Raw genomic sequence first — 24,092 nt, forward strand, 5'->3', positions numbered from 1 at the left:
AGTCCCATTTTGCATGTAGAGTCAGTTGAAGGCTTTTTAACTAAATATCTGGCTTCATAAATATTCACTCAAAAAATGACATTTGCCGTTTGTTAAATCTTAATTGTTTTATGTTCAATCAACTTATATTTGTAAAAACGAAGGAGCAACAGTTTTTCTCAGTGGCTTTGGTGCATTTCTCACAACACTACATTTGCAAAACAGTTAATGCATTTCTCAAAACAATTAGTCATAGTAGCAGTTTCTCATTCCTTCCGACAAATTGCAAATGCTTTTGGACATGCAATTATTCAAACTTTAATATTAAAATAAACTCAATAATAGCTGTTGAAAAACACAAAACACTAAAAGAGACATTCTACCAGAAACATACAATTTCACTTATATAAAATGTGACAGGGTCTGACCTTTAAGCTTGTTGTCCTCCAAAATATCATATCATACAAAAACAAGCATAAATCATACAATTCAATGACAGAACACATCCTTGATCGCTTTTTTATTTTATTTTTAATCGGTAAATATGTACAAAGTTAGTACAAGAATATACATCTCACAACAGTTATGATTATGAACAAATAAAACAAAATAAAAATGAGAGAAATTATATTAGTTGTAGAATTAAAGTAAAAACAGATCTTTTTGACTCAGAGCTTAAACCCCTGTTTACAACTCTTACATTTCTGGCTAAGAAATGTGTATTACTAAAATGGTCTACTTTTTAAATTCCAACTACTTCCATGTGGATTTCTCAGTAGTCAGTCTTTCTTCCATTGGAAAAATTACCTTATCACCGTCCTCAACTACAAACATGACAAATTCAGGAGACTTTGGGAACCTGTCCAATTCTTTCTACAAAAACTCAGAAATTTTTGTTTCAAGAGAGTTCTTTTGTTTTATTTTGATTATTAAAAAAAAAAAAAAAAAAAAATATATATATATATATATATTATTTTTATACTTGCATTTGTAAGTTTTTATTTACTGCGCAGTGCTTGGAGATGGTTTGTTTATCTGATTGTCTTTGTTGTTTGTACTATTTGAAAAATCCTTCATAAAAAAGTATAAACAGATGCCAGGGGTAAAAAAAAATTACATAGGTAAGATAATAATAATAATAAAAACAACATTTATTTAATCAAAATAAATTTACATAATGCTTCCTTTCTTTTTTTTAGCTTCTCTCTTTTTAATATTACACAGTGTACTACCAGATTGTTCAATCTCCTTTATAAAATGTTTGCATCCTTGATCACTGTCAACTTCTTCGTCAAATGGTGTCACTTCGGAGCCATAAAAGTATTGCATGCATTTTATGTTAAATTTAATGCAAATGTGACAGGACTGACAGAAACATGGGGACAATTGTAATTTTTTGGTATTTTATATATGTAGTAGCCTTTTTTAATATATATAATTTAATGTTTTTAATAAATTGATGTGAATAGTAACAACTTAAACTTGCTATTTTTGAAGTATTGTTTTTCTAAATAACAGTTTTTTGACATCACAAAACTTAAAACTGTTCAATTGGGCTGAGCACAAGGACAGTGACAGCTTTGTGCATTTGTAAAGTGTTTTTAAAGAAAAATAAAAATTCTAAGAAACAAATGAATGACATATTTCTTTGCAAACAACTCACAGAAATAAACCACCAGTCCATTTCAGACATTTTTGTGATTAAATACTTTTTATTCACTGTATTTTTAAATTTATTTCAGGGACAAATAATGTACGCTTCTGGCAGAATGTCACATATGCTGTTTTACTCAATCTAAAAACATACGAAAGTTGGCGGTTCATTTCGCTGTGGCAAACTGATGAATAAAGAGCAAAAGGAAAATGAATGAATGAATGAATGAATGAATGAATGAATGAATGAATGAAAACACACGAATTAGATAAATTACACATTTGTTTACTTTCAAACCTTTGACTGCGGCTTAAGACCTGACTAGTCAAACGCTAAACGGCCATGCTAACTTTATCAAGCATAGTCAAGCGTCCAAATAGGCTTTAAACGTGATCACTGATGCATCTTAGTTGTTTTATAACAAAATATTAAAACATCTACACATTATGTTTAAGTAACTTCAAAAGCGAAACCGATCATTCACTCCGATACTGTTAGTCAGGTCTGGGTTACCCGAAGCCCACCGAATTTGAAACCGAAAACATTAGCTTAGCTCATGTTAGCTTAGCAGGCCAATCATTAACCTACCTAGTCTGTCTAATTCATCCATTTAAAACAAAACGTAACAAAACATGGAGAAACTGGCTGCTTTTATACTCGTTTTAACTCTACTGTGCGCTTACTGGCAAAGCGCTGAAGGAATCAGAGAATACTCATACGCAGGTAAATGATTTGAGTCACATGCTAAACAGGCAACAACAACGTAAACAAGCATCAGTAACTGTACAAAACAGTTACCCTGTGTATGTAGGATGATTCTACTGTTTTAGTTTTGAATGTAAGGAAATCACAGGCTGTAAACCCTTGTTTACCGTTTTATATAATCGCAAACTGAAGTGTGTAATGGACACAGATGTTGTCAAATGCAGTTACAGTCATATATGATGTAACGTTAATGTACATTGTGCTCGTAAAATACCTCACGATTCAGCTTTACCGTTTTATTAAAGTACGAATGTGCGAATATAAATCAGCTTTAGCTCACTTGAACTTTGGACAGTACTTAGAAAACATCGATAAAGATTGAATGGGGATTTATACAAGAAAACCTGTCTAAATTGTCTTTTTTTTCGTAAAAGGTGACTTCTGTTTTTGTAAAATGTTATTTAAGTTAGTTATCGTCCATTTTGACATTCTAAAGTAAAAGTACAGAAGTAAGAAAAAAGATTACATGTAAATAAGTCTTATAGGTGATCGTGTTTTACATTTATTTTATAAATAGCAATTAATTGCCATTTTAATGACTTCGATTATTTAGTATCCATTTAAGGATAAGTAAACATAACTGGTTTTCTGTAATCTCGTCTTGACCCTTCTAACCTCTTATTTTACACTCAGAAAATTATGTGTGCTGTTTGTTTAAACTACTTATTTACATGAGCTGAAACAACACAATTCATGAGTTCGTTGGGACAACTTAATTGTTTTATGTTCAATCCACTTAAATTTGTAAAAACTAATCCGTTAACTTAATTCCTAAATGTTGTAACAACACAGAACAATTGTGTGGAACTCAGCATTTTTTATAGAGTTAGGTTTGCAGTCTCTCTGATAGACATGTGCTGATATTGAATAATGCATGATGTTGTTATCGTGGACACTTCAAAATACCACAAGTAATAATTTTGATCTAAACTGTGAAATGGAGACAAATGTTGTCAAATGTAGTTACAGTCATATATAATATATAGTACGATGTGCTCATAAGAGTACCTCACATTAATTAAGCTATCTTAGCCTTTTTAAATTAACTTTACCGTTTTATTAAAGTCTGAATGTGTGAATATAAATCCAGCTTTAGCTCACTTGAAAATTTTATATGGACATATGCGTAGTCTCTGATACTAATTTTACACTGACAGAAAACTCATTCATTATAGGATCTTCATGTCGTCAATATTTTGGTCAATTGACATTTTTGTCAGATCGAATTTTTAGTCCATATGGTCCTATTTTTTTCTTTGTGGTTTGTTTTTATGACGACAATATGACGGCCTATTTTCTTTATTTTAAAGTGATGAAAGTAAAAAAAAAAGGTAAATATTCGACTTATTTACACTGTCAGGGCATACAAGATTAATGTGATAATTTTTTTTAATTCAATAAAACATTCAGAGTTGCAACTTTGACCCTTGGTTCATAAGATGTCAGTGGATCAACAGCTTTTGTAATGTATCTGCATGCTTTGACATGCAAAGCAAAAACCTGAGTATGGGTTCCCAAATTTCTCTGACTTTTATACAAAAGCAACAGTTGAGAACTTAATATAAAAAGTAAAATAACAGTAACTTGCATGTGCAGTTATTTTTATGTTTAAAAATAATTGGTTGCTGAAATATTTAGTTTAATATATTTACTTGAAACTATTTTAGATTTTAAATTAACATTTCAGTCTAATAGATGATTTGCTGGCAGTTTTCTCTTGTATAGCTTTTTATTTATTTCATTATCAAAATAAATCATTCAGCTGTATGTCTGTTTATCATTTTAATTAACTATGAGTCTCCAGTTTGTAAAATCAATGTTGTTTTTTTTTTTAAATGAGGAAAATACATTGCATGATTAGTACAGCTAAATGTAAGCAACCGTAAATGTGAATGTGTTGTTTTGGAAAGTGAAGATGCAGCAGTATCATTAGTGCAGTCATTAGGATGAATTCAGTCTGTGGGCAGAAGCTCTTATATAGACTTCTTTTTTGCATGTGTGGATGATTCTGTACTGTCTTTGACATGTCTTAAAATTAAAGCAGAAGTGTTATTCTGATCCTGACAGATTGCACCGATGTGAAAGGAGACAGTGCACACAGGTATTCTGGGAGTCGATGCTTCTGTTACAGCCCTGGTACAGTAATCAAATGGAAGGACATCTGGTCCACCTTCAAGGTAATGTATCATGTCCCTCTGTCCAATTAGTTACTCTTCCTGTATAGTGTTTTTTTTTGTAATTTTTTTATTATATGTGACGGGTAAATCATGGAATAAAAGGAGGGTGAGAGTTTTAAAAGGAACACTTCACTTGTTTTTTTATTTTATTATTTTTTTTACAAATGCTCTCATTTTTACAAGTCACCTAGAGTTGAACATTTGAGTATTACCATTTTTAAGTCCATTCAGTTGATCTATTGTGGGAGCACTTTTAGCTTAGCTTTACATAAAGAATTAATTGATATTAGACCATTAGCATCTCGTTCACAAAATTCAATTTAAAAACAATTTTAATTTAAATATGGCTATTAACTATACTCTCATTCTAGTGTAATAATTAAGGAACTTTGCTGCCATACCACGGCTGCACCAGGCACAATGATATCACGCAGCACTGTTATCTTGTTACTCAGCTATTTTATACCAGCAAAGTTTCTTATTTATTACGTCGCACTTAGAGTTCCTAGTTCCTAGTCATATCAACCTAGAAAATAGTAACCTTTCATTTTCTGTTAGTGTTTCTTGATGTAACTACAGAGTCAAGCTTTAAATAGGAATAATTATAAGTCTTTTGTTTTACTTTTTAATCAAGATGCTAATGGTCTAATCCGATTGAATGATTTATGCTAAGCTAAGCTAAAGGTGCTCCTGGTAGATCCGGAGATTGGCTGAAAGGATTAAAAAAAATGATGAAACTCATCTCTTTAACTGTATGGGACTTAAAAAATTGCCTATTCCCAATCATTGTAGTGATCGTTTAACTCTTTTAAATTGAGCATTGATAAAGCACAACATATTGTTTACAGGTAAACGTGTCAAGCAATGTGGACGTTGTTGTTGTGTTCCCAATGGAGACTATAAATTGCCACCATCCGGATGATCTTCTGACGGTTATGAACTGCTTTGTTGAACACTACTGGCCATCCACTGTCCAAAGGGAGACGTCTTTAGAGATTCCTCTGGTTGATGTTGATATCTGCTTCATGATCAAATCGCCTAGAAGCAATACTGAGTACACACTACACGTCTCCAACAAAAGTAAGCAACTGCTTTACTCATGTTTTATTCTTATATAGAGGACCTGGGCACTGAATCATGGTAGTTTTTTTTCTATTACAGGGTTAAACAGAATGTGTTTCCTGCTTTTCGTGTGTGGGCTGATACTGTTTTTTGGAGCCAGAAACATATGCAGGTAAGTGGCAATTTAGCATCAAGTTTTTTAATTTATTTATTAGTTATTACACCCAGCACACTTGTCTTTGCACATTGCACATTAATTTGAGATGAGATAGTTTATCATTAAAATGACTACATTTAAAGGAAATGTGCACCACAAATTATAATTATGTAATTATTTATTTACCCTCAAAAGTGGAACAAAAAACTCTTGTATGATTGTGCAACATCTCTATCTCTATTGGAGGTGTCAGTATGGTTAAAAACACTATAGTATTTAATATAAATGACTTCAGTATATTTTCATTTGGGTGTCTGACAACTGAAAATAGGTCTAGTAGAAGATATCACAGCCTCTGTTACGTTTCACCTTGCATTTTTTGTTAAGATTTTATTATTATTTATTTAGGATCTGCGTTTTCAACTTCTGATTCCAATGCCTATTTATTTAATTGTTAATAATTAAATGAAACTCTTCGGAAAAGTGTACTTGCATTGTGATGATAATACATTGTCTTTCTGGCATTAGATTAATGAGTGACATGAAATGTCTTAAAATGACAATATTATCTATTATCGCAATATATTTTGGTGCATTATATAGTACAACAAAAAATAGATATTGTTACCCGCTTGAAACTTTAAAAGAGACAGAAAAAAGAAAGCAAGTAAAAAGCTGTCTGATTGTGTATTTGAAGCCACAAGATAAGAAAATGTTAGAAACAAGTTTTGATAAGAAAATGTAAACGTGTATCTACATCTAAATGCAAAATATGCCACCTCAGTATCAAGTAATATCTGCTTGTGCTTTCTGGATGTATTTGTAATTGAGCAATTCCGTGCAAATGTCAACCTTGCCATGAAAAAAATGAATTTTTTACCAAATTACACAAAAAACCCAGAAACAGTTTCTGTAAGCAGGTATTTTACTGTACTTTAAAAATACTCATAAATGTATCTGTCAGTGTTTCAAACTATTCTTTTTAATTTGCCAAAATAACACAAGTGGCAATTTCACAGCTGTCACATCCATAACAGAAAAGTGTCACATCCATAACAGCACTTTTTTCCTCATAAATGTGAACATATTAAATTAAATAAAACCAATATTTTTTGTTCTAAAGAGAGCCAACTCTTATCTTTTTAATTAGCATTGTTTCTTTTGGGTTGTGTAGTTCAATTCACAGAAATTCTACAAAGTATGCTGTATACTGTAATCTTGCAGACTTTTTTTGTCACATTCATAACGCATGTTTATTTTCCTCATTTAAAATATAATAAATGTTTGCAGGTTGATATTTTTCTGGTCCCTTAACTCTGCGGGCAGTTGTTTTGGAAAATATAAACAAAAGTTTCATTATAATGTTAAAATATGCTTTGTATGCGAATTTATGTTTTGAAATTTTACTGCAAATGTCAAATCCATAATGCTGCAATTGCTCAAATATTTTTTTCTCATTTTTATTTAGTTTATTTTTTACAATACAGAACAATAATTTAACAGAAAAAAACATGCCAACATAAATCATTACATACATACATACATACCTACATACACACATACATGCATACATACATACATACATACATACACATCAATATGCTCATACATTATTTTTATTCATTCATTTATTTATTTATTTGTTTATTTATTTATTTTACATTTAGGTTTGCTTGGCTTCAAAGTTAATGTAAAAAAGTTCCAAGATTTTAGTTATTTAGTAGTATCTGTTTGTAGTATGTATATACTCACCGACCACTTTATTAGGTACACCTTACGGTTACCGGGTTGGACCCCCTTTTGCCTTCAGAACTGCCTTAATCCTTTATGGCATAGATTCAGCAAGGTACTGGAAATATTCCTCAGAGATTTTGGTCCATATTAACATGATAGCATCATGCAGTTGTTGCAGATTTGTCGGCTGCATGATGCAAATCTATTGTTCCACCACATCCCAAAGGTGCTCTATTGGATTGAGCTCTGGTGACTGTGGAGGCCATTGAGTACAGTAAACTCATTTTCATGTTTAAGAAACGCTTTATAACATGATGTGTTATCCTGTTGGAAGTAGCCATCAGAAGATAAGTACACTCTGGATCATGCCACATTGAAAGTCACTTAAATCAACTTTCTTCCCCCTTTTGATGCTCAGTTTGAACTGCAGCAGATCGTCTTGACCATGTCTACATGCCTATATGCATTGATTTGATGCCATGCTGTTTAGAAATTTGCGTTAACGAGCAGTTGGACAGGTGTACCTAATAAAGTGGCCAGTGAGTGTATATGTTCACACATACACAGATATAAATATCAAGCAAGCCAACTTAACAGTTTACACAAGTGTAATAGTTTATTGACAAACCAGCCCAAAATGTATGTGACGGGCCTAATGTGGACTACTTTATGTAGTGCTTATTGTTCAGTTTTTATTTTTTGCTGTGCTCACAAATTTATTGTGCAAACTCTTGAGAGCATTGCTTAAAATCTCTCCCTTTGTATTTCATGTGGGAAAGAGTAACAGCATGTAGACTGTGATCAAAACGAGAGTGAGTAAATAATGACAGACTTTACATTTGTGGTTGAAACCTATTCATCTGACTCAATCTTCATATTTTCCAGGAGCTCACTGTTTTTTTACACCACCGGGGTTTCGCTAGGAATCATTGCCACATTTGTCTTCCTCACGCTCTTGCTCCGCAACTTCGTACCAAAGGTGTGTAATGCTTGCGTCACAACTTTTATCCTGATCGCACACAGTATCTTGTTTCCTTACTGATCAAACATGTTGGATGAGTAGTTTGAGCTTAAGCATGCCATTCTGACTGCTGATGTGATTAAATATAAAGAGAGGTGGAGACACAAGCAGCCCTAGGGATATATCAGAAATGTGCAGTCAATTGCAAATATATTTGCAGTGCATTCACGAGAGCTGTGTTTAAAACCACTCCCTGACCATTGTATAGTGTAGATGTGTGCCGTTTTGTAGCAGTGTCTAAGTTTTGATTAAACCTCTTCATTCTCTACATCCATTCACTATGTTTCTATCTCATTTTGAGTTGACCATTTCCTAAATTCCGTTACAAGGTGGTGAAAAAAAGTGTATGACTGGATGCTGCAAATCTCATTCATAATTTAGACCATGATTACCTTTGGAATCAGCGAAATTAGATTATAATATATGTTCATACACTAGTGTGGGTTCTTGTTACCATTATACTATATTATTTTATTAATTTATTTTATTTATTCTAGTTGTCACTGACTCTAAACGTTATTGCTTTGAGGTTTAAATGATCAATATTTGATTTTAGAGCTATTATTCGCCCAATAATTTGTTTGAAACATCAGTTAATATGTTGTTATTTCCTTATTATTATTATTATTATTATTATTATTATTTTATTCTTATTCTCATTATTTATTTTTTTAATTATTATTATTTTTATTATTATTTACTTTGTTATACAGTTCACAGCATAAATGAGTACACCCCTTTAAAAATGCATATTTATATCTATTTCTCAGTGAATATAGACAATATTTATATTGGTGCACTTTTTAAAAACAGTTTTATCAAAGTAAAATTAGAGTTTGGTCATCTAAAATGGAAGGATAACACATTTAAAGGAAACCTATCATGCCTATTTTTACAAGATGTAAACTTCAGCTCAAACTGCCCCACAAGTTTTTTTTTACAACTCCTTTAAAATGCCCCTTTTATGCTTTGTTCCAAATTGTGTCATTTTGGTCACTGTCATTTTACATTTAAATGAGATTGTGCTTCCATCTCTCTTTTCAAAAGAGGGTGGAGCTACAAACACTAATGCATCAGCACAGTGCTAGATTTAAACAGGATCTCTGTGAAAAACTGAAAATATCTTAAACTGAAACAAATTGTCTTAAAAGAAGGCAGTTTATGGAGACTACAGTGTTAATTTGTGCATCCTCAAACTCCACAATTATAATGTCTCTTAGTTGATGACTCTTTCTTCGGGTGGTATTATGTAAAAACTGTAATGGTGGAAGGCTGGTTCTCATTCAGGTCTGTCTATGCTAATGAGGGAGAGATCATCTCTAATGGGAGGGACTTTTCCCCTCTAATGACATGTACAAAGGGAGAATGTTTCTGCATGCTGTTTTTATCTAGTGTGATTATATGAAAAAAATAAAATAATAAAATTTTTACCATTAGAGGCTGGCTATATTCACACTATTGCCACACAACAGTGTTGAAAACTCTTATAAAAGGGATTATTGCACAGTAGACCCCCTTTAGATTCAAGTGAGGTATTGCAAAAAATTTTAATTACAAAATGTAAAAATCTTTTGCTTTCTTATTAAAATTGTATTTGATATTTTGCAAATAAAATTTAATTGGAGTGTTCAAATATTTGCACTGTCAGTTATTTTGCTAGATTAGTTCCAGTTTTAGCTTTTGTACTGACTAATCTAACATATATAGACTTATTGTATAGCATCCATCCTGTAGAAAATATACATTTTAAAAGATGAATTTTTAAGGGGTGTGTATTAATTTATGTCAGACATTATTAATATGTATTTTCATATTTATGATCAAATAAATGTGAAAATTGTGTGTATTTTTATATTATAAAAAGTAACAAGCATTACACACATATGTTCTTACATTTCTCTTTATCAAATTATACCATAAAAGTGACAAATCAACGGTGAAAGTCAAAATATAAACCTAAAAAGGATATTTCACATGATTGTAGATGTAACGTTCTCTGGCTCATGCTTAAGCCCAATCCCAATTCTACCCCTGAGCCCTTCCCCTCATCCCTACCTCTTGTTTTGCGTGTTCATGTGAAGGGGTTGGGGTTTCCCTATTGTGTTTAGCTTGAAGGCGTAGGGCTAAGGGGAAGGGCTAGATAGCCCTTAAAACAGAGATTTTTCAGGACCACACTCGAAACCAACGGATAAGAAAATTTCCCAGAATATATCAGCTACAACAGCAAAATGGCTGCACACGGGATTAAAGAGATGCACAAATTAGTATTATTTTTTGTGATTATTATGAATTTTTACTACAGACAAGCACATGTTTTGATACATTTATAGCGGCGATTGTGTTTTACGGTCATGCTTTAAAAAAATGCTAAAATAAAAAAAAATAAAAAATTCGCTACCTATAATCCATATTAATAACAACAACAACTCTTGTATAGTAGTCAAACCACATTTTGACACTCGATAACACTGGAATACCCTGTCAGAAAGTCAAGTGGCTGGGAATGACCTTTTTACAGTGTCTGCTATAATGTTAGTGTTGTTTTGGTGGGTTTACATTAGGGGTGTCAAAATTAATTGTTTCTTCGGTGCACCGTGATGCAGACGCAGACATCTGGTATCGATTCAGTAATAACCATAACCGGTTATTATGTCGTGACAACATTTATCTCGTATGCGCTCTGTCGCGAGGGAGGTGAGCGCCGTTATTTACAACACTCGGCCAACTCAGGGATGGCCCGTGGCATAGGCACCATAGGCAAATGCTTAGGGCGCTGTATGTCCAGTGGGGCGCCAGAAATGAGCGCGCTTCAGTTGGTTTTGTTTTCGATTTTCCTGACACACATTCAGTTATAGACGGCAATAACTCAAAAAACGCTTACCCTAAAAAGATCCAAAGTGTGTTTCCTACAGAAAGACAAAGCTGGTTATGTTTCACAGCTGTCTTTCTTTTTTTTTCGCTCGACATTACGAGCACTGCTCCGTTTACTTTAGCCGGCAGAGCTCGCGCTGAGAGGAGCTCTCTGTAAGGGACCGTGGGAAAAGTGCTTATTTTTTTTTCGTTTTTCTGCTCCGCTCAGCGTGAGCTCTCCCTGTTGCAAGGGCTTAAGTGTGTTTGTGTGTGTGTGTGTGTGCATGTGTGTGTTTGTTTGTTTGATGCTGTCAATGTTTGTGAATGTGTTTGAATGAGAGGCAGTGTGTTGCTGTGTGTCTGTGTGTTTATACAGACAGCATGTTATAGCCTCCCCCCTAAAATATAACACCATATATGGAAAGCATCGTCAATGCACCGTGATGCACCGAGATATCGAATTGAACCGAATCGATGGCATGATAATCGTAACCGAACCGAACCGTGAGACCAGTATAGGTTTACACCTCTAGTTTACATAGATGAATAGGGCCACTGTGTTAAATGAATAATACAGTTACGATTTTATTGCAACAATATATCGTTGTGATAATATGATATAAGCCTTCAGTGATTACCTGAAGACAAATACCAAAAAATAGCACCACTGGAATAACTACAGCAGTCACGATCGTCAATCTCTTATGAAGCAAGAGATAACAATGACATATGATGATGTGTGCAGGTCCTTTTATTGCTGTCCTAATCCCTAGGTGTAAATTTTGAAGCCCTTCTCCTTCACACTCTGTTTCAAGGGACAAGGGGAAGAGGTAGGGTTAAGGGTACAAAAATAGAAATGGGATTGGGCCTATTTAGTTCCCTCTTTCCTAATATAGTCCAATCAGCCGCCATACACTATGTAGGGCAGTGTTTCTCAACCACTTTCCTGGAGGTCTCCTTAACCAAACACACCTGATTCAGATCATCAGCTCATTAGCAGAGACTGAAAGACCTGTAATGGGTGTGACAGACACAGGAGACATCCAAAACATGCAGTGCTGGTGGTTCTCCAGGAACGTGGTTGAGAAACACTGATGTAGGGTTTAGCGAATGAGTGAACAAGTGAACGATTTCAAACACATCTCTGCTTTTTCGCACCAGCGAGGGCTGTTCCTTGTGCTGCTGGGCGCTGGCTCCGGTCTGTCCTACATGGGGATCCAGAGGGTGTTAAATGAATGGGACGACATCGTGACTGAGCACTGGATGGAATTACTGGGTAACTAGGCAACCTTTCTGTTATAACCCATCTTGCTCTGTTTTTCTTTGCAATCATCTCATCATCCAATTACACCAGACAGTAAGCCTTCGCTAATGTTAATAAATGGTCTTTCAAACGTACCTTATGTACAATCGTGCATGTCAGCCGAATGCCACGTGTTGTCTGTTAATTTGCTTGACGTGTTCTTTCTACAATAGAATAATTACTGCGCATGTCGTTTAGTCAGATTATCCCTCCACTCTCTCGCTGGACGTTTCATCAGCGCTCCAGCATTGCGTAGTAACAGTCTGGAGCAGATTGAGATTCACCTTTTGTATCGTATATCTTGGCTCAGTTAGTGTTATAATATGAGGGCCAAGTATTTCGAAATGCTGAAACGACTGCCTCTTGACTGCTCAATAGACTCTATTCTCTGCCAAATCAATTTCCCTCTTCAAGCACTCGCAGTATGTAAATGCATCAGTGTTTGAATGCGAGAACCACAGGCATATTAAGATTAAGGGAAAGAAGCCGCAGTACCGCTGGAACATTGATTTCTATGCCTAAACAAAAAGGCTCTGGGAGGATTACAGCCTCGGGAGTGTGTCTGCTTAGATCCTTTTATTTCTTTTTTGTTTTTTCGTTCATTCTTTCTTTCTTTCGTTGTTTTTAGAGAGCTACAGTAACATTAATAAAATGGTTAACTCAATAATTAAGATTTTGTCATTTGCTGAGGAGCCGTTTACATGACAGCTAGGCCTGTCACAATAATCAATATATCGACTTATCATGAAATATTTGTACATGACCTCAATTACCTCACAAATAACGTTAAAGACATTTTACAAGGACATTGATAATTGACCTCACCGATGTCAGTTAATAATTAGTGGTTTACTTAATAGTACATTTAATAGGATATTTACATAATTTTGACATCAAATTACAAAATCAATATAACCTTAACAATCAAAGGCCTTAGTTCCTTGAAAGTGTTTATGGCTATTTGCGCTGTTTTGCTGTTATTATTCTATAATCAGTGATCTATAATGTCAATAAAATCGCTTATCGCAACAATTTCTGTGAAAATATATCACAATTTTTTTTTATCGTGACAGGCCTCATAACAACCTTTTCAGCCAAAAACTGGAAACTTTTTGTATTTACAAAAACTCTGTATTTTCACCTGTAAACAATTGTCATATGTGTGCAGAGTGTAGAGCACAATTGCGAACAAACACACAAAGTGGCGGAGTATGTGGCAGCGTTTTTGTTGCTTAACTGTTTGCTAAAGCTTCATCTGCAAAGTGTAGATTTACTTCACATTACAGCCAACAGCCGAGATGCATCTTACACACACAACAAATTCTATATATCAATGTTGAGCCGCCAACTACTAGTTGTCACTTGCCTACAGATATTGGTTACTAACAAGGTAACAGCGCTAAAAACTGGGCTGACATGTAATACAGTTTTTTAACCATTTTCATTGACGTGTAAACAAGTGAAGTAAAAGTTGTGATGTGGACAACACATGCTCTGTGAACAGACACCTGGAGCAGTGGCTCATTTTGAACGTGGATTATTTTGAAAATGTCATGTGAACGTGGATCTCTTTTACAATGCAAGGGAAAAACATTTCCGTTTTTGTCTGCATTGTTGTCATGTAAACGTAACATTGTTAGTCGAATGCTCCCAAACTTATTCTTCCAAATAGTTGAGTTTTTATTTATTTTCATATGATTCCACATAATAAAAACTTTGTCAAGTGCAAAATTAAAACAAACGAACAACTAAATAAATAATGGAAGCTACATAAAAATGAGCAAAATGACAGTGTAACAAAGCCATGGACTATGAGGAATTATTTTTAGTGATAAATGATTACAAAATTGGTGCATTGACACTGTATGTCAGCATTGACTCTAAAATGTATAGCTTTGTGGTTTTTAAATTGTCAATATTAGATTTTTTTTTCTTCAGATTTTTAGTAAAGAGTGTTTTTTTTGTACTGAATGTAATGCATGTTTGTATCGGTTGCCGTATCAGATAATAACTTTTTTTTATATAAGCCCAGTTGTCAGCCTGAAATATTACAGCTAATATATTATTATTTACTTTTAATTTCTTATTATCCTTTTTTATTATTTAAATGTTTAATGATTATTTTGAGAAAGAAACTTTACTTGCAGTTTTTTTGTTTAAAATAAAATCAGCTCTCCACTGTATTGTTTTGCACTTTGCTTTTGAAATAAGGGTTTAAGGAGAAAAGATCAGGATTAAAACATTTAGAAATATTTAAATATAAAGATTTATCAGTCATCATATCAGCAAGAATTTCATATTTGTGCATTCAAAGATATTGTATTGCTTTAAAAGACCTCGAATATAGTGTGCTTTTCTGGTCACACTTTACAAAAATGTTTTATTAGTTAATGTAACATGACCTAATACTTGTACACCATTTGTTAATCATAATTTGGATTTTAACACCCAATTTCATGCTTGATAACAGTAGTTAATGCATCATAGTTAACATGAACTAACAATGAACTACTGTATGTTCATTAACTGACGTTAACTAACATGAACAAAATACTGTAACAAATGTATTGTATATTGTTTCTTCATGTTAGTAAATGCATTAACATTAACTAATACAAAAGTATTAGCTAAAGTGTTACCACTTTTCTTATGTGTTTGCCTTTTTTGTAGTTCGATAGATCCATTCCCCATCCATTACTTGGAAAACACAGGCAGGATATTTTTCAGGAAACTTTTGTTTTAAGAAAAGTCATATACACAGTTTATTCAAAAGATTAATATTATTAAGATTAATAGACTTGATATTACTTTAGGGTGTCCACGGGGTCTTAAAAAGTCTTAAATATGAAAAACCAAATTTTAGGCCTTAAAAAAAGTCTTAAATTCACTGAAATATTATCTCGTAGGTCTTAAATCATTTTAGCCAGGTCTTTATTTTCCTCTGTCCAAGTAAAGCTACCCAATCGGGACAACATCCATTCAATCACCTAATATCCATCTCAATAAAACTTTTTTTTTTTTTTTTAATATTTAGGATTTTTTTTGCAAAGAGAGTTTATTTACAATTTTTACAGCAATTTCTCTAAATTAAATTCCTTTATCATGGAAAGAAAACTAAAAACAATTACACAGTTCCTCATGATAATAAAAGAGCAACATACCACTTTACATGATACATTATTCTCAATAAATTTAGACTAAAAGCCAACAAATATATATTTTGATTACTTATGTCTTTGCTCTATAATAATATCTTTTTTAACAATGTTAAACTTGTCATTTAAAAAAAGTAAAAAAAATAATTAAAAAATGATCTTAAAGTGTATTCAACTAGAGTTTTCTTGTTTTGACACATTCAAATATGTCGCTAAGAAATAATAAAAACAAAAATTGTGGAAACCGACTGGGCCAATAGAAAAAAACATTAGTGTTTAGCCCTGCATAAGTCTAGATTTTAATTCATAATGGTCTTAAATGGGTCTTAAAAAGTCTTCAATTTGACTTGATTAAACCTGCAGAAACCCTGTACTCTAAACAATTTTTTCCCGTTCTTTAGAATTGTTCTATAAAAAAAATAATAATCTTAGAAGCTGTGTATTTTGATTTTCCACAAAGAAACAGTACATCTGTTTTCAACTGATAATAATAAATGTTCTTTAAGTGCCAAATCAATACAAAAGGATCATGTGTAGGATTGTGTGACACTGAAGACTACAGTGATGGCTCTACTTTATTGCTGTGTTGCAGCTGTAGCCCATAATGTTTGCTTAGTCACTGTAAGCTTGGAAATTACATCACATGACAACTTGAATTTAAAGGAGTAGTTAACTAAAAAATAAATATTCAGAGAATGTATTGCACAGTTGCTTCAGCACGTATAGATCTATTGTGAGCATGCTTTGTTTGAACACATTATTACTGTTGGTTTGTGGGCTGTACAAGAATGACAGACAAGCTCAGGCAAGCTTCTTTTATCCGCTACAAATTGGCTATGCTTTTTGCATTGTTCCATGTATGTATGCTTGCGTGCAATGTGAATGATAATACCAAACTTGACCTTTAAAATGATTTAGAGACTTTGCTCTTTCTTTGCAGCTTATGTGCTGATATCGGGTTTATTTAGCTTTGCCGTGTGCTATAAACACGGTCCCATCACCAACAAACACACCCTCAACTTCATGACCTGCTCGATGCAAGCAGTAGGCATAGTGTTGCTTTACTACGGGATCACATTCCCTCCTGCTTACTTTGTACTTGTCGCTGTCCTGTTGTGCTGGAAGATTCTGCCCTTGGCCTGGAGCCTTCTGATGGGGATTTGCAGGTAAGGAAAGCACCACGAATTGGGTTTAAGATTTTTGAGTAAAATATGATTGTTATTGATACAAAGAAATTCGGACATAACTTTAATTTGCGAGGCAGATAAAATGGTTGTTTCAGAGGTAAAAATCATGTTTGCCAGTTAATTCTTAGGTTAGAAATGTGTAGCATTGGCAGTTTGATTTGTGACCACTGAAAGGGGCTGTATGAGAATCCAGAGAAACTCAACATTTGCAAATGGTCTCTTAGCTTACTCTATCGCTTCTATCTGAAATGTTTGTATGTATTAAGTGACTCTTTCTGCCTTCAGTCTCTTCTACTCTTTCCTGGCTTTATTCCGGAGGAGGAGACGGCCCACTGTAAGGCTGCTGACTGAGGAAGAGTACAGAGAGCAGGGAGAGATCCACACCAGAGCCTCTCTGGATGAGCTGCGGGAATACTGTAACAGACCTGGCTTTCCTGCATGGGAAACAGTGCTGAGGCTCAGATCCCCACAAAGGTAATTCATTTATTTAAATCGAAATAAACATATTTAAGCTGAACATATCAGAGTTTTAAGGATGTTGTGGCTTGTGTCACAATGCAAAGTTTCCTTTACTCTGATTAATACATATTATGGCAAGACATTGCAAGTGAGAATAGAAATGAAATAAAACAACAACAACAACTAGCATTTATCACCATGCTTTCACAGTTTATTACATTAAAAATTAAAAAAATGTTTTGTATTAGAATTTGATATTCAAATATGCAGCTGAGGCATTATTCAATGATTACAACCTAATTTTTTATATATTTCTAGCACACAAATTTCTAAATCGGGTGAAAATAGGATGAAGCCAGAATAAAAATAAATTTTTATCACATCATAATTCATTCATTCATAAGTTCATTTTATTTTGGCTAAGTCCCTTTATTAATCAGTGGTCGCCACAGCTGAATGAACTCATTTTGCATATGTTTTACGCAGCGAATGCCCTTTCAGCCTTAACTCATGACTGGGAAACACCCATACACACTCTTGCATTCACTCACATACACTACGGTCAATTTAGCTACCCAATTCATCTCTACTGCTTGTCTTTGGACTGTGAGGGAAATCGAAGCACCCGGAAGAAACCCATGCGAACACGGGGAGAACATGCAAACTCCACACAGAAATGCCAACTAACCCAGCCAAGGCTCGAACCAGCAACCTTTTTGCTGTGATTGTGCTACCCACTGTGATGCCTCTCCATAATTCATTGTATTTATATATATTTTTTCAAAATCTTGCATTTTAAAAAAGTATTTTTTAACGTGAGTTTTAAAATCTTAGAGTTTTATCTTATTTTAAATATAATTCATTGTTGTTTTTGTTGACTTTTTATTGTGAAAAACCTATTTAGGATCGAAAAAATGCTGTTTATAAAATGTTTGTAAATTTGATCAGTTTTTGCCATGAAATAGCCATTGAAGCTGATATGGCAATAAACTAAAAATTTATAGCTCAGAAAATAATGCAAACAGCCATTTTAAAAAAATCAATTAAAAAAAATAAAATGTGTATAATCTTGCAAATTATGAATGAACCAATTGCTCTGTAAAACAGAATGTAGACTCAGAATAAAGATAATGAATCATGCTGTAAAGTTTATGTTAAAGTGTATGCAAGTTCTCCTCGGTAGGATTGCACCAGCTTTTAGTAAGTTCTTTCTAATACTGGAACGTAAAGTCCATACTAGGGGCTTAGTAACTACTAGCTAGATTGTAACTAAATGTGTTCTTACTTTGGTTGCACCGCATGTTCTTAGGGAAAACTGTAGTTAGTAGGTTGTAAGCTCTCCATGAAGTTATGCATAGTCTCATTGAATGACGTAATATCCAATAAGAAGCATTTAAATTGTTTAACTGCTTTAAAATTCTGCACTAATGCATTTATATAGAACTGTCCGATGAAAATGAAATGACAAATGACATTTTTATAGCACATTAAATTACAGTCAGTCACTGATAACAGACGACTCACACACCTGCATTGCGAACTGAAAGAGAAACACGTGAAAGAGAAAAGAGCAGAGAGAAGAACTCAGTCATCAGGAAATTGTCATTTTAATCGGTGGACACAATTAACACAAAACACGCCTTGAAAAAATTAAACTCTTTTTTCACAAACTGAAACAAATGCGAGATTTGGGAGGAAAATGAGGCTGTGAGTAGAGGGAGATCATTCTTCATTATCATCGAGAGCTCCTTAATGTAAATTAAACTCGCAGTCATCTCTTTATACCGTTATACATGGAGGGATGCTGCCATAACTATTTAGTTGGAACCTAGCGCCAAGTTTAAACTAAGTTCAGTGGTGCAACACAAAAATATTTAGTAGTGTGTAAGTTGTGATTTAGTGTCCCTTTGAGTCACAACTAGGCTACGCTTTATCATGCGCACTGCTGTTTTAACCGTCTCCAGGTGTTTGGTGGTCCTTCAGGAACGTGGTTGAGAAACACTGGTATAAAGGATGTTGTGGATTTTGTCACAATGCAAAGTTTCCTTTATTAAGTTTGATACACATTATGGCAAGACATTGCAAGTGAGAATAGAAATAAAATTAAAAATTAACTAGTATTCATCACTATACTTCAGCAGTTTATTTATTAGATTAAGAATGCCAAAAATGTTTGCCATTACAAGTTTAAGTATTAGAATAGTGTGCTGAAATATGTAGATGAGGCATAATTTAATGAAATATGAGTCTATTTTGCACACATTTCTGACACAAAATCAGAAAATAGGATAAAATATGATAAAGCCACATAATTCAGAAAACATTGCAAACAACCATTAAAAATGTGGAAGGATTTTTTTGCATTTTATGTTTGAACAAATACTTCTCTAAAAACCTTTAGGATACAGATAAGTATAAAATTGTTAAGTTTGGTGTAAGTCTGAATTAGAGATGTATGACTGAGTGCAAGATAGGAAAAAATCATTTTGAGAAAACAGCCTTTAATATATATATATATATATATATATATATATATATATATATATATATATATATATATATATATATATATATATATATATAGCAATTGGAATCTACAGACACAAATTGATAACGTTGTACTTGAAAATGATTTTTACATCATACCAAAACTCAATCAAATTTTCTTTTCGGTTTCCCTATTATGTAACAGATGTAAGAGCTCAGGGCGAACATATGCTCATACTTTTTGGTTTTGCACTGAGATCTCAAATAATATTTTTCAGTTTTATTCAAATGTTTTAGGAGAAAACATTAGTCCAGATATTGAATTAGCCTTGTTTGGATGCTCTGACCCTGTGTTAGCGCGGTCATATAATCAGCAAATGTCTATTGTGTTTGGTATGGTAGTGGCTACAAAGGTGATCTTGATGGAATGGAAGTCTATTTTACCACCTCCTTTTCATAAATGGCTGACTGAAATGGATGCTGCTCTTAAGCTTGAAAGTATTTGTTTTGCTAGGGCGGATTCTCCTAAAAAGTTATAAAAATCTGGGTCCTAGTCCTTGCTTATCTTTTAAAGAGTTGAAAGTAGGGCACTTATGATTCATGGACAATTTTACTCTTACTTTTTCACTCCATTCTCAATGTTTTGAGTTTGACCAAGTAAAACTTCATGGTGTATATTATTTACTCTACATGGTGCATGTTTTTATTATTATTATATATATATATTTTAAATTAATTTACTTATTTAATTTTTTTTTGTATTTTCTTTCTTATTTGTTATCATTTGTATAAAAATATTATAGACCGTATAAATGTTTTTTGTTCTGTTTTGTGCTGATAAAAACTGTTAAACATGAAATAATGGAGGCCAGCTAGCCAAGTGCTATGCAGGTAAACCTCATTCCTCTGATCTCTAAAGGTGCTGTAGCGACAGACGCTAGAAACCATAGTCTTTAGTCTACTTGTTAGAGTTACCAACTCCCATGCAAAGAATCGTCAGTTCGATCCCAACTCAGACCGGATTGGGTGACACGTGGGAGCTGGTCCAGAATGGGAGTGAGGTTTAGGAGGTTGAGTGTAACAGAGGCCAGCTAGCGAAGTTGGGTGCAGTAGGACCGGTGGGTACATGTATATAAAAAAAGAAATATATTTACAAAAAAAGAGAGAAGAGTGCATTTGGGATGTTTTCTTGATATTAGATAGAAAAAAAACACTATGAAAAAACTAAATAATAAAAAGTGTTTTTGCCTGCAGTGTCTTGTCTTGAAAATAATAATATAAAAAGTGATTCTGCAATTTTAAGTAGATTGTAAATGAAGGGGAAAAATTCTTTATAGCCTTTATGTCTAACATTTTAGTAGTCATTCCTCACCCGTTGTTTCCCGCCTCTTCCAGGTTTGCAGAGTTTCTCCGTCAAGGCAGTCACATCACTCAAGAGGAGCATCAGAACCATGAGAATCATTACGGCCTTGGCGGTGCCTATTATGAGAATGTGATCTTCAACAACAGCAGCTCCAGCGACACTCAGTCACACAGAGAAGAAGCAGAGGACAATAGTGAAGACGAGATAGTTGGAAACAGTCCTCCAGTCCTAAATAACCTCCCCAGTCCAACTATATACCCTCCAACCATCTGTCCATATCCTCCTGTCACCTACACCCCTCAGCCAGAACCCCTGGATCCAGAAGACCAGGACTTCTTTTGAAACTCAGCCAGGATAAGTCATTTTATGCTTATTTTAAAGAGACACTTTAAATTGCACAATATTATAAGGAAGAAATGACTCTAAGGAACATTAGCAGGTCTATAAGGATTGTAAAAATCTCTTGTTTGTGTGTTTTAATGATCTCTTTCTGCCAGCGTGGGCTGTTATTATATATATTTTTAAGTTCTTATACCCGAGTGATGCAGAGCTGGGAGTAAAGTAACAGCGTATTGTACATATTGTATGCTAATAGTGTGTGAGCAGATGGTGACTCTCAGGTATACAAGCTCATCATTTCAGTCAATAATCTTTTTCCTCAACTGTTCCAGAGCAGTGTTTTCCAACCCTATTCCTGGAGGCACACCAACAACATATGTTTTGGATGTCTTCCTTATCTGACCCATTAACTTCTGGTTTTGAAGTTGATTCAGGTGTGTTTGATTAGGGAAAGGTTGAAAATGTGTACTGTTGGTGTGCCTTCTGAAACAGGCTTGGGAAACACTGTACTAGAGAATGACTGGACATGTAGAATCATGTGGTGTAATTTAAGTAAATCATGCCCTCTAGTGTTGGCTCAGCTAAAAAAAATCTAAATCTGTGTGGCGTTCTGTCTTAAGTGGAGCACAGAAGTAGACGTTCAGTAAAATCTCCAAGCTGCTCGATATTTTAGAACTATACTATGTGGCTTATGAGCATTTGTGCGTACTATTTTAATTCTTCTCATGACATTTGATAGAAAACAAGGTCCCTATTCAGCAGAACGCATCATTGCCTTGATATAATATGGATCTGTTACTCACAAAGAAACTTTTTAGGGGCTCTTTAAACAAATCACGGTGTGTTTGACTTGCACTGGCTGGTGTCTTGAACGTGGCATTGTTCTAAAAGGGCTAAAGTTAGAATAACGAGTTTTTAAAAACATGTCTGGAGGTGTTTTTTGTCTATTTGACAGCTTACGTCGTATGTTTGTTCAACGCATTATTGATTGTGGGGCCTTTCACACTTTCTTTACACCATCTTTATGCTGATGTTTGGCCATTGTGCTCTTTTTCTGGCACATTTTGCACTGCTGTTTGACATGGTGTTTTGTAAGCAGTGTTTAAAGGGATAGTTCACCCAAAAATGAAAATTCTTTGGTCCCCCAACAGTTTTGATGTTTTAATGACCTTCCTGGTCTCTGCATTAAAAAATATATATATACAAAATAAATATATACAAAAAAATTAAGAAAAATAACACATTGTTTTTACAATAAAATAGCTCCTGCTAGCAAAAGAATTTAGTATGAGTCCTTATACCAGACCTATCTTCCATCTTCTGATTTATGTGTTTTTTTCTGCTTTTTTCCCCTCTGTCCAGGCAACCCCTTACTGCCTCTATAATACTACTGTATATTAAGGTCTGGACTCTGTGCAGGCCATTTCATGACTGTTTTAGCTGTTTTTGTCGATAAATATATCATCAATATCTATAATCCTTCACATTTCCAGATCTGTTTGGGTTTTTTTCTTCTGTTGAACACAGAGGAGGATATACTGAAAGATGTTGCTATAAAAACAGCCATTGACTTCCGTAGTATTTTAGTTTTATTGGTTTTACTATGCATGTCAAAGGCTGCTTTTTTACAGCTTTCTTCGGATTATCTTGTTTTGTGTTCAATAGAAGAAAGACAAGCATAAAAGATACATAAAACTACTTGAGAGTATATTTGAATTTGGGGTGAACAATCTCTTTTAATAATACTTTTGACTATTATTGTACTTGCTTTGACCTAGTCTTTTTAAGTGCAAAAAAGATGTCTTGTGTGTCTGTGTGTGTGTGACTTAAAAAACTTGATTATAGCGTGTAATTTGGGCTATGAGTAACTTTGGAAGTCCCAAATATGTTTTTAATAACATTTCACAAAGCCACTGAAGGAATTATTCTCACTTTTTCTGTGTCCTACCAACAACTGTTGTGCTCACTTGCAAATAGTTTGTTTCCAAGAGAAGCTTTGGATTACTATGGACGTTTTTGGGGCCAAAAGTTTTTAAAATAAAGTTGTGAACTGGATCATGCTGTTTGACATTGTGTTTATAGTATACTGTTATGTTGACCTACATAAATAAACACATCTTGTTTTCATATATATGTGTCCCAATGTAAAATTTCATTGTTTTGATATGTTTGTTGACGCATTGGTACTTTAAATTATAAATGTGTTTCGTTTAAAGACTTTTTCCGACTTTCTACCTCCCTTTAAAACATTTTTATGCAAAGAAATGCCAAGATAAAAATTTTAGCTAAAGTGCAAAAGCTTTGAAATACATATTTTTGCCCCGTCTCATGTTTTTTTTTTTTTTCATCAAATTCTATTGTTGGGTGAACCATCCCTTTAAAATGCATCAACTCATAGGG

At 33.7% G+C, this 24,092-nt stretch overlaps 1 protein-coding gene across 2 annotated transcripts; it reads left to right on the forward strand.

Annotated features, from left to right (window-relative positions):
- The first annotated feature begins 1,934 nt into the window (after nt 1-1,934).
- On the forward strand, nt 1,935-23,744 carry nemp2 (nuclear envelope integral membrane protein 2). 2 transcript variants are annotated; one of them, NM_001423789.1, is made up of 9 exons: nt 1,935-2,356; nt 4,466-4,575; nt 5,424-5,655; nt 5,737-5,809; nt 8,414-8,507; nt 12,561-12,675; nt 16,798-17,023; nt 17,330-17,518; nt 21,386-23,744. In NM_001423789.1, exons 1-9 carry the CDS (start codon nt 2,266-2,268, stop codon nt 21,693-21,695), a joined length of 1,440 nt encoding a protein of 479 aa, NP_001410718.1. In that variant the 5' UTR covers nt 1,935-2,265; the 3' UTR covers nt 21,696-23,744. The 2 variants fall into 2 exon arrangements, 1 of the variants encoding a protein (NP_001410718.1); XR_015498925.1 differs by lacking the exon at nt 21,386-23,744 and adding an exon at nt 18,005-18,561 and having other exon boundaries at nt 2,159-2,356; nt 17,330-17,926.
- Nucleotides 23,745-24,092: the final 348 nt, after the last annotated feature.

Source organism: Danio rerio, chromosome 9 (assembly GCF_052040795.2).
Source record: "Danio rerio strain M-AB ecotype USA chromosome 9, GRCz13ab, whole genome shotgun sequence".
NCBI lineage: Eukaryota > Metazoa > Chordata > Actinopteri > Cypriniformes > Danionidae > Danio > Danio rerio.